The sequence below is a fragment of the Oreochromis niloticus genome, linkage group LG1 (assembly GCF_001858045.2).
Source record: "Oreochromis niloticus isolate F11D_XX linkage group LG1, O_niloticus_UMD_NMBU, whole genome shotgun sequence".
NCBI lineage: Eukaryota > Metazoa > Chordata > Actinopteri > Cichliformes > Cichlidae > Oreochromis > Oreochromis niloticus.
Window position 1 is genome coordinate 174,977 of NC_031965.2, and position 17,417 is coordinate 192,393.

Below are 17,417 nucleotides of genomic sequence, written 5' to 3' on the forward strand. Positions count from 1 at the left end.
TTACACAGCCCACTTTGGTCTCATGTGAAGTGGACCAGTGAAACTTCCCTTTCTGTCAGTATATAAGAGGTATATAAGAAAAAGAAGTGCAACTTTCCTATGTGGTAAAGAAAGACTGCTGTAGTATATGAACGCAGTCTGTCAACATGACTCTTTGGCCTTAAATTGGAAGAACTAAATGTGTAAAATATAGAAATATATCACTTTATTGTTTTGGTGTCGTATCAATGGCCATAGGCAGGTCTTTAACTGTAGGAAAAGCTCTAAAACTTATGAAAATACAGTTAAAAGTCTAACATGTCCACATTTTCCAAAGGCATCCTTTGAGCCACATTGGAGTCTTTGCTAGCCCAATTCTGGCCCCCGGGCCTTATGTTTGACACCCCATTGCAAAAATTGCAGTTCCTGAAGTGGCCACCTATAGACAATCCCCATAGACATAAATATTAAAATGCCCAACTTTACAGCAGAAATAAACATGTTTAGAGTCTAGAGCAGTATCAGTCTATAGAGATCGTATCCTCATTAATGCCAACTGTATGTGGGGCAATTTAAATAAATTTCACCTCTTTAAAGAATATTACAGCTGTAATCTTTGGCATGGCCACTCTGACAGGTTGGTGTATTTTGTCTGACTTAGCATTTGTTTCTACTAAAAGACCAACACGTTCTCATTAATGCCATGTTATGCACAAGGTGTCCTCTGGTGTTGTTGTCCTGATGCACCTGCTGCAGCATTATTGTCTGCCTAGAGAAGTCTTCTCCATTTCCGAGCCCATGGTTGGACCTTTAGAGGTGAAGCAGTGAAATAAGCTGCAGGTATATAAGCCTTTGGTTTAGATTTGATTGGGACACGCTTTTATTTTTTCACTTTTACTTACTACTTTGCTAAGGCTGGGGAAACCTGCAGTCAGATGAGATTGAAGAAGTCAGACAGATGAGTGACGAAACATTTCTCCCACTTAAAACACTCCAGATGAAAAAAATCTGCTTTTTGAGGTACTACTTTAACTTTGCTCATCTGTTAGCAACAGCAACTACTTTGTTAGGCTTAGCCATTAAAAGGTAAGTGGTTAAGTTTAAGAGAAGACCAGATTCTAGTGTAAAATGCACTGTTATACAACAGTAACTCTTTTGAAAATGTCAAATTGAAACAGCCAAATTTGTCATGACCTTGTGGGTCAGGGCACAGACACGCCGTTACTAAATAATGCCCTGGGGATGCAAATGGGCTGACAAGACACTGTAAAGAATCAGTGTTACAGTTTATTGATTGAGTTTTAAGCTTTTGTATTTTTATATTTTTTTCTAGTCAGTATTAACATTCCATTAATATGACAGTAAGTAATGCTAGTTAGGTTAGTTAGCCAGCTAGCCTGATAACCTCCCAACTCAAACCACTCATCCAAATGTGGTGAAAGAAAATGCAACCAAATTCCATAGCTCAAAGCTTCAAAGCTGTAGGAGCACATATAATAAATATAATAAATACCCAGCATTTAACAGAACCATTAGCCTATACATCGATCCAGTTTGCTATTACTGTATTGGATCAGTTAAAGTAAAAAGGTCATATGATATATGACCCTAAAAAATAAACAAAATTTTTAGGGATTTCTATGAAACTTTATATACACCACAAATAAACCCATCTAAAAACGAAATTGATCAATTTCTCGACAACGTAACTTTTCCAAAATTATCAGACACCAAAGCAATGGCACTGGATTCGCCACTGACACCAGGTGAACTCCAGGAAGCCCTGATAAGTATGCCCAATAATAAGGCTCCAGGTCCTGACGGCTTTCCAGCAGAATTTTACTCTGGCACCAATTTTTCACAGAATGCTGCAGGAAATCAAGGAAAATGGCAGACTATCACCAAATATGAATTCTGCAAATATTAGTCTCTTACTAAAACCAGGCAAAGACCCTGTATTTCCCTCAAGCTATCGTCCAATATGCCTTATAAATGTAGATCTCCAAATAATCTGCAAAGCTCTCTCAAAGAGATTAGAGAAGATAACCCCCCTTTTAATTCATCCTGACCAAACAGGTTTCATAAAAGGGAGGCACTCATCAACAAATACGCATAGATTATTTAATTTAAGAGACTACTCATGCAGTAAAAACACTGAAACCATAATATTGTCTCTTGATGCAGAAAAGGCATCTGACAGAGTTAAATGGAAATTTCTATTTGCAACTTTACACAAATTTGGTTTTGGAAACTCTTTCATTAACTGGTTAAAAATATTATATAATTCCCCAACAGCTTGTGTTAAAAAAAAAAAAAAAGACCAAACATCCTCCAGCTTCTGTCTCCTGAGGGGCACCAGGCAGGGATGCCACTAGCAGCAGCAATTAGACAGGCTGCAACGATTAAGGGCATAAAATGTAAGAATGTAGAACATAAAATCAGCATTTATGAGGATGATGTGTTGCTTTTTCTCCAAAACTCAAAAACCAATCTCTCTGGGGTAATTGCTTTGATAAACTCTTTCTCAAGAGTCTCAGATTATTCAATTAACTGGTCAAAATCTACAGTTCTTCCGATTAATTGCTCCTTCCACAATTCTTCATCTACCCCACTGCAATTAACTAAATTAAACCACATCCCACTTTTAAAGACAGTAGAAGGCAATCTGGCTAGATGGTAAATGGCCTGTATTTGTACAGCGCTTTACTTAGTCCCTATGGACCCCAAAGCGCTTTACACTACATTCAGTCATCCACACATTCACACACTGGTGATGGCAAGCTACATTGTAGCCACAGCTGCCCTGGGGCGAACTGACAGAGGTGCCACCAGGCCCTCTGACCACCAACAGTACACAGTAAAATTCACTGAGTAAATTTTACTCAAATTGAATAAAATTCTACTCTAAGAAAGACAGTATTTGGTCCCAGTCTAAATGGAGTAAAATTTACTCTTATGGCAGAGTTAAATATATTCTATTTAGTGCAAATATTTTACTCTATATGATGATAATTTACTCAGTTTAGTATAAAATAAAAACAACACCATAATTTCATTCTAAATAGAACAGAATTTTACTCAGAATAGAATTATTAATAGAAGAAAAAATAACTTTTTTTTTCACTCACTATGTAATTGTATTACAATCATTCACTGCAAGGTTTTAAAGGTACAATAAATAAATCAGAAAAATATATTTTTATTTTAACAGCCACCTTTATTGTTCAGAGGAAACAGTGTGGTACAATATAAAAACTGGAATCACCACGACTGTATGACACCTGTAAATCAAATGGTTTACAACAGAAAAGCTCTTTGGCATAAATTACACAAGGTCCGTCTCTTTTACACAGAACTTGAAAATCATTGAAATGCTCATTGAGACACACTGTTTGCAGTGCAAAAGTAATCAACAATAACCTCTCATCCTTCACAACATTGTAGACCTTGTGAAAAACTGGCATTTCAAAATGGACTTTTATACAAACAACTAAATCTGCACGATAAATATTTCCATGGTGTTTTGCCCATCTAACATTTAACACCTTGGTGTTGATTGGTAGCTGAAGAGTCTCTGCCATCTCACAGCCCCAGTCCAATGCATTTCAAGAAAGCATGTTACCTGGTCCAGTGGTCAGTCTTTTGGGGTTTAAATGTCTGCCAACTGAAAGCAATAGGACTTTGATGTTTTGTTGCCAACATTTTAGTTACGTTTTTGAAACTTTTCAATTGTTTTTTTAAAGAAGCTGTGCTTTGCTTCATTGCGTATGCACCAGCTATGCAAAAGTGGTCCTGTTTTAAGTATACGTGTACGATAATGCATCATGAAGTGATGCTTTGGTAGCAGCTTCTTGTGTGGAAACAAACTTTTGGATAACCTGTGGTGTTTGGCAATCAGGTGTTTCAAGAAAATAGTGATACCTTTTGATAACACTGCTGAAAATACAATATTCACTACTTGAAACAACAGCAGTAGCAAATACCAGTGCTGATCGTTTGGACAAACTAAGTCTCCAAAGATGAGTGGTAGATGCCGATGTAAACACCAGGACTGGATGGCATTTAACTCCAAGTCATTTGAGTCCTCTCCCAACTTCACTGTAGGTGGTTTGTTGTTTTGTTCCATGTAGCCATAATTAAAGCTCTTAATTCTCGTGTCCACTTCCTTTGATGTTGTATACTGATCTATTGCATGTAACATAATCAGTTTCATTTTATATTGTGCGACTCCCTCCAAGATATCGTGCATAATATCAACAGAGAAATGTTCACATGTATTGAAGTACTGCAATGAGTTTAGAATGCAAGACTGTTTAACACCCATCGCATTAGGAAGTCAGGGATTTGCCTCCATTTTTTGGCAATGTTCAGTAAGAAGTGCTTGAGTTCGCATGATTATCTTGGGTGAATCCTCTGTAAACTCTGAAAGTCCTCCTTCTCAGCGAGACAAAGGTGGCAACAATATCTGGTACTAAATGACTCTAGAAAACCAAACAGACAGTGAAGACCAAAGTTGTCAGTAGTAACTTGGACAATAGTTCCATGTACTGGGTCATCATACAGGGCAATCGTAATTCCATCCCTCTCCAGGATTTTCATATCCTTCACAATTGGATCAAGTATCTTAGAGAAGCCATATGTTTGGGATGACGAACTTCTTGGCAACTGTGAACATAATAAAATTGCAAGGCAAAGAAAGTTAAATGAAATAAATTGAACAAAATAAACCTAAACAGTTGGTATAGCAGCTATTATAACATCATCCCCAAAGCTTGACTGATTCACACTATGAAACACGCAGGAGATGTTGACATTTTTTACTCACCACATTCCAAAAAGGATCTGTAGGTCAGTTGGCCCTCAAAACAGATGTACTTCTGTTGTTCTCTGCACTTCACTCGCACAGCTTGCATCCTTCATGATATGAAAAGGATATTTTTAAATAATTAGATTTACTACAAATACTTACAAAATTGAACAAAACACAGGCACACACAAAACACATAGGGCTTAAGAAACATCTAAAACTGCACACTTGTGCAGACTGCAACCATGTATGCTTTTCAATTCGAGTAAAACACACGTGCTTGCTAAACTAACACCAGTACACATAAAAGATTCACTCCATTAAACACACATGCTCCTAACCAAAGATCAGGCGAAAACAGTCGTGTATGCGACTCAATTCAGAGTAAACCACACGTGCTTTCTAACTGAACAGGTGAAACATCCACAAACATCAATCCACGATAAAACACACATCAGGTAAAAAAGTCAATTTTCATGACTCAGTTTGGAGTAAAACACGTGCTCACCAACCTTTTTTGGATAAAACATTGGTGCACCGAATTTGCTAAAAACACACTACCCTGGTCAATTATACTACCTAAAGCAGCTATTGAGCAATGCTAAATTTAGTTTAGTGATATATACCTTAATGCTGTCTGTGAGTAGTCTAACGACATTAATTTAGCAGAAGCTAACATAAGCATCAACCTTGCCAATTATGCAGCATGTAAGACCCACAAACTCTCAAGCTGTAATGTTACAGACCTTTCAAAGAAACAGAAATTCCCCATTTTATCCTAAATTAAATCATTATTGAGCACTTTGCTCACTTACCTGGCTCACTGCTGACAGTTGTCTATGTTCCACTGCGGGATAGTAGCAGAAACTTAGGAAATGGTAGTGGGCGTGGTCATGACATATTACTCCAATGGAATTTCCTCTGTTTTTTTGCTCCAACTCTGGCGGCCAATCGAAATGATTACAATCCAAAATGAGTGAAAATGACTCTTTTAGAGGAAAATAATGTTAACTCTGGAAAAATTACTCTCTCCATTTTCATGGGTGAAGTGTCTTGCCCAAGAACACAACGACAGAGACTGTCGGAGCCGGGCCTCGAACCGGCAACCTTCCTATTACAAGACGATTTGCCAACTCTTGAGCCACGATCACGATGGAAATCTCTACCCATAGCACTCATGGGAAGGGTCGCCGCTATAAAACTGATGGTTTTGCCCAAAATAAACTATTTATTTTCAATGATCCCAAATAAGCCATCACAAGATTGGTTCAGATCTCTGGACTCATATATTTCTAAATTCCTTTGGAAAGACAAACCCCCGCATATAAGCTTAAAAACATTACAAAAGACCAATGATAAAGGAGGACTAGATCTGCCTAACTTTAATCACTACTTTTTAGCCAACAGGCTCCAATTCATCTCTAGATGGTTAAAACACACCTTCTTAGATGAACCCTGGATAGATGTAGAACAGGCACTATGTAATAATCTAGAAATTTCAGGCCTACCATTTGTCAGCTCAAACATCAAACGACATGAATGCTTTAAAAGCATCGACATCAGCTCTTCTCTGACAGCATGGTGGGAGTTTCTAAAAATAACAGAGTCTTCATTAATCCCATGCAAATGTACACCTATCTGGAACAACCCTGACATATTACAAAACAATAATATGATAAACTTGCCAGATTGGAGTTGTAAAGGAATCAAATACTTAGAACATATATTGGAAGGAACAGACTGTATTTTGTTTGACAGACTAGTTATACAATATGGGATCAACAAGAAACGATTTTTGGAATATCAACAAATTAAATCCATAGTAAAAACGAAATTTAATCCCAGTGAAGCTGAATTACAAACACCAAGAAGTGTGGTACAATTTTTTAATCTAAACCCCCCCCCAAATTATTTTCTAAAATATACAGAACACTTTCTAAAATAGATGAATCAATATCACTTCCTATTGCAAAATGGTTTGGTCCTGCCTTCGCTGTTGTGGTTGATATGGGGGTAGGGACGGGCTTAGGTCATCTGGGGGATTCCCTAGGGACGTTTTCCCTGGAGGGCCTAACCCGGGGGTTGTGGTCATGACCTGGTTAGGGGCTCTGGTGGCTCTTACATGGTGTTTTGCTTGTGGCTGCGTACAGCGGAGAAGGGGGAGGGTCTGTGCTGGCGGACGTTGGTTACTGGCCTGGTAGCCTGGCTGCCCCTGGGTGAGTCCGGGACGGACGTGGGGGCTTGGGGGTCTGGGGGTGCTCCGCCCCGGGCTGGGGCTCTGGCTGGGCCTTGGGGCTTGGGTCCTGGTTATTGTGTCGCCAGGGTTGTGGGCGGGTGGGTGCATGGGGCTCAGCCCCGGTGCGGGGGACCTCTGGTGCATCGGCCCAACTGGAGGGCTCTCCAACTGGTGGGGAGGCTGTTATATCTTTGCAGGAGGTCTCCTCTCTCCAGGAACTCACTCTGCAGGTAGTGGAGAGATATAGGAGAGGTGCAGAATGAACTCAACCTGGGTGTGTATTGTCTTTTGTAGTCTGGGAGAAGATTGGATGACGGGGTGGGTGCAGTTTTCTCTGCGGTGGGGTCGGGTGGGCTGCCCCGCACTCTGTGGGACTGGGCGGCGCTGCGGCTGTGGGCCCCGGTCCGGATGGGCCTGGGGCCCCCTTGCCCCGGTGGGTTCCAGGGTGTTGGGGTGCGTACGGGGGCAGCCGGGGAGCTGGCCCCAGGGAGGGGCCACCTGCCCCTCCTTTTCTTCCCTCCCCATCCTCAGCTGCCTCCCTCTTCCCTCTTCCCGCTCCACCACACCCACACACACACGCAAGGCTTGGGGTGCAGGTGTGTCACCAGGGTGCAGGGAGGCACTCCCTCTGTCCCCTTCTGGCCGCTGGTGCCTCAATTTTATTCCGCAACCTAGACATCCACATTACTCACACTCTCATAACACATACATCACTCATCCCTGTTCTCTGTTAACCGTCGGAGCTGGGGGGCTGGGAGGAGGTGCTGGCCGTCAGATTGGGGTCTGGGATGCAGGTCCTCCCTGCTACTGCAGATACAGGGGTGGTCTGCTTGCCTCCACCCCAGAGAGAAGGGTTACATCTCCTGGGTCTAGGTACAGTTTGCCCCTCTGGGGGTGAGGGTACCTGGACCTGGGATATAGAGCATGTTTGGGGAGTGTGATTGTGTGTACAGTGTCTATTTATGTCTGTCTCCACGTCGGGTGAGTGCCGAGTATTTGTTTGTGTACATGGGGGTGGGAATGCACGTTTGTGTCTCCGTGCGCCTGTTCGTCTGTGTCTATATGTCAGCTTGGGTCTTAGACTCCACCTCTCTGGGAACATCTCAGGCTTTCCAAGATATGGAGGCCTATCTCCCCTCACCACACTCCCTGCCAGTGGCTGATGCCCTCAGACGTTGGTGCGTTGGTGGTTCTTGGTGTCTGGGGCTGGGAGCTCATGTATGTACCGGCTCACTCCTGGTGGCCGATTGGCAGGGCCTGGTGCCTGTGGCCCGGCTGGGCCCCTTCTCAGGGGTGGGGCGCCCTCAGGCCTCTGGGCCTGAGGCCCAGTCCTCTCTGGCACAGCTGGCTGCCGGCAGAGCCCGGCGGGACGTCACTGCAACCCCCTCTGGCCTCTGCTCCGTGGCTGCTGGGTGTTTGGGGCTCTCCTCAGCTCTTCCCGGGAGGGTGGCACGGTTGCCCCCCTGGTGGTCCTCCTCGGGTCCTCGTATTCTGGGCCCTCTGGATGTCTGGGGCCTGGATCTCCTCCATACCTGCTTCATGCCCTGGGGGACGGGGCTATGGCTCCCCACACTCCCTACCAGATCGTTACATGGAGAAACCTTTTGAATACAAGCGTGCTGATCCACACAGTTGTGCACACGTGTGTTCACAGACACAAGCTACACCTTTCTTGGCTGCTACCTCAAAGCACATTGTGCGCTGTTGATCTTGCGTGCTGCACAATAACATTTAATATTTAGTATCAACTGTTATCTACTGTTAGCTAGTTTATTGTGATGGTGTTGTATTTATTATGTTGCTCTTTTTTGTTGGTTTTCTCTTCTGTTTTTTTTCTTCTCTCGACAGGTGATCCAGGTGTTTTTTTTTTCCTTTTTGTTTGTTTGTTTGCTTTTCTTTTTTCCCTTTTCCCTCCTTTCTCACCATCTCCTCTCCCCTTTATTTTGTCTTTCTCTCCCTCTTTCTTTCTCCCTGTCCTATCCCCCAGTCATGTCTGTAACAGCTGAAAATAAAATAAAATAAATACAAAAAAAAGATAATGATAATGATGATAATGTTGGGTGATATAATAAAAAGTTTTTAAAACAATGATTTTGAATAATAATGAGCTCAAAGTCAGTACAAAAAAATGTTAAGTCTGAAGCTCCGGCAACACTTATCTTTATATGGAGCGAGTTTTTGTTTTGCATTTGGCCAAAATAACAAGCCAAAGAAATGAAGCTTATGCAGCCTATTTATTTTATGTTATTTTATTGAGTCATTTATTTACATTTTGCTATGAAAATGTTAAATAACTGATTAATTGAAACAGGGAAATAGTCTGTGAAAATACATTATATAAGGCAACAACAGTTTGTGTTGTTTTAACAGACTTGAAAGTTAATAATTGGTGTGTCCACTTTGAGGCTTCACCACAGTCTGAACCTGAAACCTCTCGAGTCATTTCTTTTAGTTGTCTTCAGGAATATTTCTCCAGTCTTTCTGATGTACATTCGAAGCATTTGTATTTGGATGCTGGTCGACTCTTGTCAGGAAAACACCCCAAAACAACTTCCATAGCTCAAGGCTTCAAAGCTCCCACACGGCTTCCACGGTGTTGAAGGACGGGCTCTGAGGAGGCAACTCCATCACTGGAGTGTTTTTCTACCCAGGTATGCTTTTACTCCATCGGTGGTGTGTTTGGGTTCATGCTGAAGAATGAAGCTGTTGCCTTCCAGATGGTATTGCATGGTAGATCAATATCATTCATAATTTCATCAATTATGACAACATCCCCAACACCACTGACTGAAATGACACAGTCTCCACCATGTTTTATAGAAGGTGGAGACTGTCATACCTCTCTCCTGACCTCCTCAGAACATATTGATAATGATTTAAATTAAAAGTTGGATTCCTCACTACACAAAACCTATTGCCAACAATTTCCAGTCCAGTTCTTGTATAATGTGGCATACCTCACTCTTTTCTTGCCACTTCACTGCCTTCAGATGGCTTCCTGACAGCCATGCTTCCAGTGAGACAATGTCTAATAAGGCTTTGGTGATTTTTTTGTCCTCCACTTGTCCACCTTCCTCAGTTTATTAAGGACACCCTGGACAATGTTGAGCCAGGCTTTCAGCTAATAAAGCTTTAGGAATCATTTTGTTGGTGGAAAATAAACTTTTATACATGTCAAGCAGTGTAATTTATCGCATTTTTCATCGATTCAGTGACAGAAACTGGGACAAATAATATGATTTTGCATCTAAAGATGCAATTTAAAATTGGGTGTTTGCTAACTTGTGCAGACAAGACACTAGTTCATTTCTTGTGTCCTTTTTCACAGCTGAATGATTCATAGGTCAGTGTTCAGTGGCTTAACAAACAATTCCTCAAATTATTACATACAAGGACTGAACTGAAAATAAGTTAAAAAAAAAAAAGAAGCCGCCTATATCCAAAGAAACAGTTTGAAAAGTGCTTAAGAAAGCTGAAGCCCATGTTAAAAAGTCTGCCACCTTTGAAGTAAAACACATGATGTTTTTCAGTTTTGATAAAAGGACACAGGTGATAATTCTATGCTGCATGTGGATCCCAGCGTGATGCCGAGGAACCCATCAAACTCATCGCTATAACAATGTTTATCTTCCTCTTTGGCGGTAATAAAGACCATATTTTACTAAATAAACTGCACGCTTCTTGCATCTGTCTATTTATCTTTCTAGATAGACAGGTTTTTTTCCCCACGTTATTATAAGAACTTTAGAAATAAATCTGTGGACTCTAATTTTTAAAAATACTTGAGCAAATGTAGAATGTAAAAAAAAAAGGAAGGCTGCCTCGCTCTTCCTGTGACACACAGAAACATGTTCTTCCTGTTGGTGAGTGAACAATATCAACAATGTTGAAAAATATAAATACATTGTTATTAAAATTGTTGCTTTTAATATTGATTTTAGGCAACGGTGCGTTTTGGGGGAAGACATTAAGTGAAATGAGCTTTATATTAGACAAAAGTATCGCTGCTGAGAAGTTCACCTAACTTGTGCGGTTTTGTCTGTCGGTTGAAAACGATGGTTTCAGTTGAGACTGTGGGGGTTCATGGTGTACACGATGGAGCTGTTGAGACACCGTACAGAGTTGAAACACTCCCCCCTACTGTCAAAACGGGGAAGTAGACTTTCTGATACGTTAACAACACCTTTTAGCTTTTGTGGTGGATTGTAAAGTCTTCCAACAATCAGCGAGAGTTGTTTTATCTCCACCGGAGCTCGTTTTGGTTCCTCGGTGCTTCTCTAACATGGTATCGCAGTAACAGCGGCGACAGCTCGCTGCGTGGCGGTTTCCGGTGTCCGTCCGTCTGCTAGAGGATGGCGTCCGGCTTCAACCGCATCCCTTCCACCGCTGGTCCTCCGAGTCCAGAAAACACCGACGGTTTTCGACCAGAGGCCGAAGACGGCCGTGAAAAGCAATGCTAAGCACCTCAAGTAAGTTATCGTGAGTTCGTTTTTTCTGAATGCTATTTTTTTTTTTGCAAACGTGCGAGACTCCGCTGCAGGAGGCGGATTTCCTCCCGCAGCTTCGGGGAGGCCTAGTTTGATTTGGGTCCTGCATACAGTGAAGGTTCATATCAAATGTTAGACCAGTATAAACGCTATTGTGGCCTGTCATGAAGCGGCATTTTGAAACCAAAAAATATAGCTTAAAGCCCGTGGTACTTGAGTCGCTTTTGCAATGTTTGACTTACGACACGATATGCAGTTTATGACGAAGAAATATGGGAAGTTAGAGTGGTTTTCCAGTGAAAGAAAACCGGTATTATTTGCTAAGGAAGTCCAGTTGTTTAGTGTCGTTAGCTGTTACTAATGGTTAGCTGTTAGCTATCGCAATTGACAAGCTAACGTCGGGTAGCAAGCTACTCCCTTGAACCGAGGGGAAAAAATAATGAAATACGCTGTAAGAAAGCGTTTATTTTCAAGGCCGAGTAGACGAAACCTTGAATCGTAAACCACTTGCATTTAAAACATACTTGTAATTGGAAAAACTCGTCTATTAATTTCCCGAGTTACGTTTCAGGAATTAGACCGAGCCAAATAATTATGGTTATGGTAATGCTCGAAGCTAGCTTAGCTGAGGGTTTTAGGGTTTTCTGGAGGAGAAGTACATACATGCACTCTACATCTGCATTAGCTAACTAAATGTACGAAGTACTTTGACTTCTGTCTCTAGCATAAGTATGGGACAAGTTTTAGGCCTCAAATTTAGGGTATTTTTCAGTTTTTCCTCACCACAGTCTAAATCTGAAATTCAGGCAGGCTCGTATTACTTGTAGCCAATAGTAAGTTTTGTAAATTGATGTTACTTGCTTGCTGTTTCTATTGAGTGTTATGTACTGTGGTAACTGTATGCTTTAATATTTTACACTCCCTTTTGTGTGTTCGCTGGCCAATCATACTTAAATCTATGTTCTTTTTTCCAAACAGGTTTTCTCCCCTAGTCTCAGAGGACACGTGTAAACAGAGATATTGCACTGAGCTCTTGTCAGTGAGCTCATTTCCATTTTTGAAAACCACATCCACCATTCTCTCAGTTTGGGACTGAAATTCCCCTGTCATCTCCTGAGTGCTGAGCCCTTGCATGCGAAGTGGAAGATGACGGAGGCGTGGCAACAGCAACAGCAGCATGCAGTGGCTCCACCCTCTGTTGTGCACACGCTTCCCCAAGGGACTGACAACCCTCTGGGTTGTGCTGTGTATGGAGTCGTCCTGCAGCCAGACACCTCCCTGCAGCAGCCCCAGCATGGCCAGCAGCATGCTGTTCAAGCTCAGCAGCCTTCGCTGCAGGTAGGGGGCGAGAGAGGGCACAAGTGCGGAGCCTGTGGCCACGACATATCTCACCTGGCCAACCCCCATGAGCACCAGTGTATGGTAACTCAAGACAGATCCTTCCAGTGCACGCAGTGCATGAAGATCTTCAGTCAGGCGACAGACCTTTTAGAGCATCAGTGTGTGCAGGTGGAACAGAAGCCTTTTGTGTGTGGTGTATGTAAGATGGGTTTCTCATTACTCACCTCCTTGGCTCAGCATCACAACTCACATGGCAACGGAAACAATCCAATGAAATGTTCCATCTGTGAGAAAACCTACCGGCCGGGTTCTGGAAACGCAACCCCCACGTCGTCAGCTGCCAACCCTCAGCAGCCCTCTACCGGGGAGACATCCGGTGGAGGCGCAGCAATCAGTGCCTCGTCTCCTCCTGCATTTGAGGCTTCTGCACCAGACAGGCCATATAAGTGCTCCGTGTGCCACAAGTCCTTTCGCCATTTGTCAGAGTTGACACGTCACGAAAGGATACACACTGGCGAAAAGCCATACAAATGTGACACGTGCGATAAAAGCTTCAGTCAGTCTTCACACCTGGCACACCACCAGCGTACGCACAGCTCAGAGAGACCATATAAATGTGCTGTATGCGAGAAGAGCTTTAAACACCGCTCCCACCTCGTGCGGCACATGTACGCTCATTCAGGCGAGCACCTTTTCAAGTGCAATTTGTGCGAGATGCACTTTAAGGAGTCATCTGAGCTTCTGCACCATCAATGCCAGCCAGAAGGCGAGAGGCCTTTCCGCTGTGGGTCATGTGGAAAGAGCTTTAAGCGGCCGTCTGACCTGCGACAACACGAGCGCACCCACTCTGAGGAGCGACCTTTCCAGTGCGAGGAGTGCCAGATGAGCTTCAAACAGCAGTATGCCCTCGTTCGCCACCGTCGCACTCACAAGAACCCAGCTGACCGCCCTTTCAAGTGCAACCTCTGCGATAAGGGCTTTCTCCAGCCATCCCACCTGCTGTACCACCAGCAGGTACATGGCATGGAAAGCCTCTTTAAGTGCGCCTCCTGCCAGAAGTCGTTCAGTCAGTCGGGAGAACTTTTGCGGCACAAATGTGGCGGCGAAGTGGAGAAACCCTACAAGTGCGACGTGTGCGGCAAAGGTTACAAAAAGAATTCAACGCTGCAGCGCCACCAGAACTCTCACTGCACAGAGAAGCCGCTAAAGTGCTCGCTGTGCGACAAGCGTTTCGTGTCATCCTCCGAGTTTGTCCAGCACCGTTGTGACCCGACGCGGGAGAAGCCGCTCAAATGCCCCGACTGTGAAAAGCGCTTCAGGTACTCGTCCGAGCTGCAACGCCATCGCCGCGTTCACACGGGGGAGAAGCCCTTCAAATGCGCCAGCTGCGACAAGAGCTTCAAGCAGCGTGAGCACCTGGCCAAGCACCAGAGTGTGCACTCGCGTGAGACGCAGTTTAAGTGCGTGTGGTGTGGTGAGCGTTTTGTTGACCTCACAGCCCTGCAGGAGCACACGGTCCAGCACACCGCAGAGGGCGAGAGTTTTCCTGAAGCTCCCTGCATCCCGTGAGCTGAGCTGCTGCCCAGCCCTGGGCAGGAAATGTGCCAGCCTCCACTTGCTCATTTGTATTTTAGAACATGCCCCCATTAACTATGAGTTTTAGCATCAGTAATGTTAAGACTTAATTCATCCTCTGAGTAAAAGGTAAATTGCCAGAGGGGGTTAGGCTCCCTCTTCTCCTTTCCTTTTCTTTTTTTTTTTAATGCCAGAGAAAGAGTAATGTGTAATGTCAAACGTGGAAAGATCTTGATTTTGTTTAATACTGTGTGGGACCTTATCCTGTGGTTGCATGTGGTCGTCTGTTTTGTACCCGTTTGATTCTGTTAAGAAAGATGGCAAGAACGTCCCGATAGTTGTTTCCAGTACATGTGTAGGCTCCTCTGCAATCCTTGTGCCTTCATTTTTCTGTTGTTTGTTTTTTCTCTGTTTTATTTTTGTTTGTTTTTTGTTTTTTTTTAAACCAATCAATCATTTTGTGGTGTTTAATTTTATGTCCAGTATAGCGCAAAGAAAAGTCCTCCCTTCCAGCAGTTGGCTTGAGCTGCAGTATCTTTTCACATGCTAGGTCTTAGGTAGTATCATCTGTTTGTGCATGAATATTTATCACACTTTAATATCACTGTTGTATTATAGATTTGATTTATTTAGAAAAACATCAAAGAAGAAGGAAAAAATACAAGTGGATTGTGAAAATGTATAGCCAGTGTCCTATGAAATGTGTGTTGTTGCATCTTTGTATTAAAACAGATGACATGTAGGTAACTAACCTATACCTATTATGTCATACGAACACTTGACATGTGCAATAGAACATGCACAATGTAATATTTATGACTACTGATTAATGGCATAGTCTACTCTGTTATATTATAGATTGTGTGTATACGCTATGTAAACATTGAGATCTGTATAGTGCTTACGTTACCTGCTTTTCTATTTACTATGAATGAGCTTGCTGTATTTTGCAAGCACTTTAGTTCCATTTCCAGAAGGACGTTTAACCCGACAGGACTTCAAAGCATTATGTTGCTCACTTGCCACAAATTAGCTACATTAGTTACTGTACGATAGATCTAACAAAAGTATTATTATTTTTATTATTATTGTTATTATTATTATTATTGTTATTATTATTTTTCAAGAATTGGCCTTGTAATGTTTTCATGGGATTCTAGCCTCCCCTTGGTCCAGATCAGATGTTCAGCAGATTAGTATGACTAGCCTCAAAGTTGCCACTTATGTGTTGGTTTGTACCAGGGATAAAGTTTTAAAAAAGTGTGTGTACCTTTAGTTTACTGTGTGGATTTCTATATTCTGTACAATCTTTGCAGTATATTTAAAAGAAGGATTTGGGGGTTTAAAAGATCACAAGCTGGGATTAGCAATGGGAAAGTGAGATGGATGGATTGTGTGCCATGGTTAAAGATCCTGGTGAGTCTGCTTCACGCTGCAGTATGGGGTTAGCAATTGTAATGGAGCACTGATTTACACATATGGATATCAAATATAGGCTCCTGTTCATACTGTATACAGACAATTAAAATAAACCACCCTTATGACAGTTAAAGTGTACAGTGTTTTCATCAGCTGTATTATCAGGAGGCGGAATGAATGATGAAGGTTAAAGAGGATGGACATCAGGGATGGTGTGACCATTCAAGCCAACCATACACAAGGCAGGTTAAGCTACATTCTACTTACAATCAGATTTATTTGAATAAATACGGCAGCGCTGGGTGTTTGAAAGGGGGTTGAGTGCTCAGAGTAGAAAAGCGCTATGAGAACTAGTCCATTTACCATAAAACTGAATCATAATATTCCAGCTCTAATGTAAACTGAATTTGCTTTGTACTGTCAAGTTTGCGTTGATGGGTGTACGTGGACATGGAGGTGAGTTTTTAGGGAAAAAGGTGCAACTGTTACTAATTTATAATTGACCTGCTATTAAGACAGGAAAGCCTTACAGTAGCTCACTGAAAAGAGATCTATCCCATTGCATTCTTCAGATTAATATGAAAAAATAAAATTGGCATGATATTCTGTCATTTTGTTTTTTAATGTTTATTTGCTGTTTATGTGTCTTGGCAGTCTTGTTCTTCCTCATGTACTAACATAAATGTCCTGAAGTTGAATATGTTTAGAGTACACAAGCCAAACGCCAGGTTGTCTGTCAGTAGGGAAAGAATAACGGTATAAACAAATACACGGAAAAATCCATTTATTTTTTTTAACCACTGAACAAATTGGGACCAGAGGTTTTACATAAAATAGGTAATATTTACTAAACTTAGTTGAGCAGCGTATTCTTTTTAGGTATTGTAGGAATTTTAATTGTAGCTGTTTTTAATGTAATTTGGAAAATTCTGCAGTACAATCAACAGTAAATCCCTACTAGTTATTTATTATTATTATTATTATAAATTTGCTTATATCAACTTATACTAGTAATCTGGTAACTGAAAATCACTTAATCTTAACTTGTAGTTTGGATAAATTTACAAGATGGTGGTGTGAACTTGCTTGATGTGTAGTTTGGGGACAGTGGCTCCGACAAAAAGCAATTCAGCGGCAGAGCTGAAGATAAGAAGATTGTAGTTGGGAGTTATGAAGAGAGATGTTAGGGAGACATGGGGGTTGAGCAGTTTGGAGACAGTGAGGCGAAGCAGTGATGGTTTGAAGATGAGGGATAGTGAGTTTATTGGACAAAGCATGTTGAACACGGAGATGCCAGGCAGGACAAGAAGAGGACGAAAAAGCAGATACTCCGCTGTCACACCATCCGCTGCTTTATTTTCGATGCAGATATTATATTAATATGTATTTGTAAAATAACGTGTAGTAAAGACTGACAAAATAGTTTTTGTGGATTGCAAGAAGAAAGTATAAAATTGCAGCAAATTTGTGCTGGAGTAAATATATTTGCCTACCCTGCTCCTAAAAACAAACATAAATAAATGCAGGTAAATGTCAAGCAGCTTTCAAAAGTTACTAAAGGAAAATAATACGT

General features: G+C 42.0%; 2 protein-coding genes and 1 long non-coding RNA gene across 4 annotated transcripts in view; 1 reads left to right on the forward strand and 2 right to left on the reverse strand.

Annotated features, from left to right (window-relative positions):
• Positions 1 to 3,118: 3,118 nt before the first annotated feature.
• Positions 3,119 to 17,417, reverse strand: part of kiaa0895l — a 62,098-nt gene continuing 47,799 nt past the window's right edge. Inside the window, exons 7-8 of the mRNA XM_025901483.1 lie at positions 4,805 to 4,893; positions 3,119 to 4,644 (exon numbers count right to left, since the gene is read on the reverse strand). Coding sequence (XP_025757268.1) covers positions 4,840 to 4,893 — 54 coding nt within the window. The 3' untranslated portion in view covers positions 3,119 to 4,644; positions 4,805 to 4,839. The remainder of the gene's footprint in view (positions 4,645 to 4,804; positions 4,894 to 17,417) is intronic.
• On the reverse strand, positions 10,486 to 11,346 carry LOC112843579 (uncharacterized). The gene is made up of 2 exons (XR_003216086.1): positions 11,206 to 11,346; positions 10,486 to 11,123 (listed from the first exon to the last, which is right to left on the reverse strand). It is a non-coding gene; the product is annotated as an uncharacterized LOC112843579 (long non-coding RNA).
• Positions 11,144 to 15,971, forward strand: znf319a (zinc finger protein 319a). Of its 2 annotated transcripts, none has more exons than XM_005457374.4 (2): positions 11,144 to 11,491; positions 12,488 to 15,971. In XM_005457374.4, the coding sequence occupies exon 2, from the start codon at positions 12,656 to 12,658 to the stop codon at positions 14,417 to 14,419; it is 1,764 nt and encodes a 587-aa protein (XP_005457431.1). In that variant the 5' UTR covers positions 11,144 to 11,491; positions 12,488 to 12,655; the 3' UTR covers positions 14,420 to 15,971. The 2 variants fall into 2 exon arrangements, with proteins under 2 accessions (XP_005457431.1, XP_005457433.1); XM_005457376.4 differs by lacking the exon at positions 11,144 to 11,491 and adding an exon at positions 11,548 to 11,627.

What these genes read in the sequence shown, in the direction of transcription:
- znf319a (XM_005457374.4), top strand. Translation starts at nt 12,656, where the DNA reads ATGACGGAGGCGTGGCAACAGCAACAGCAGCATGCAGTGGCTCCACCC.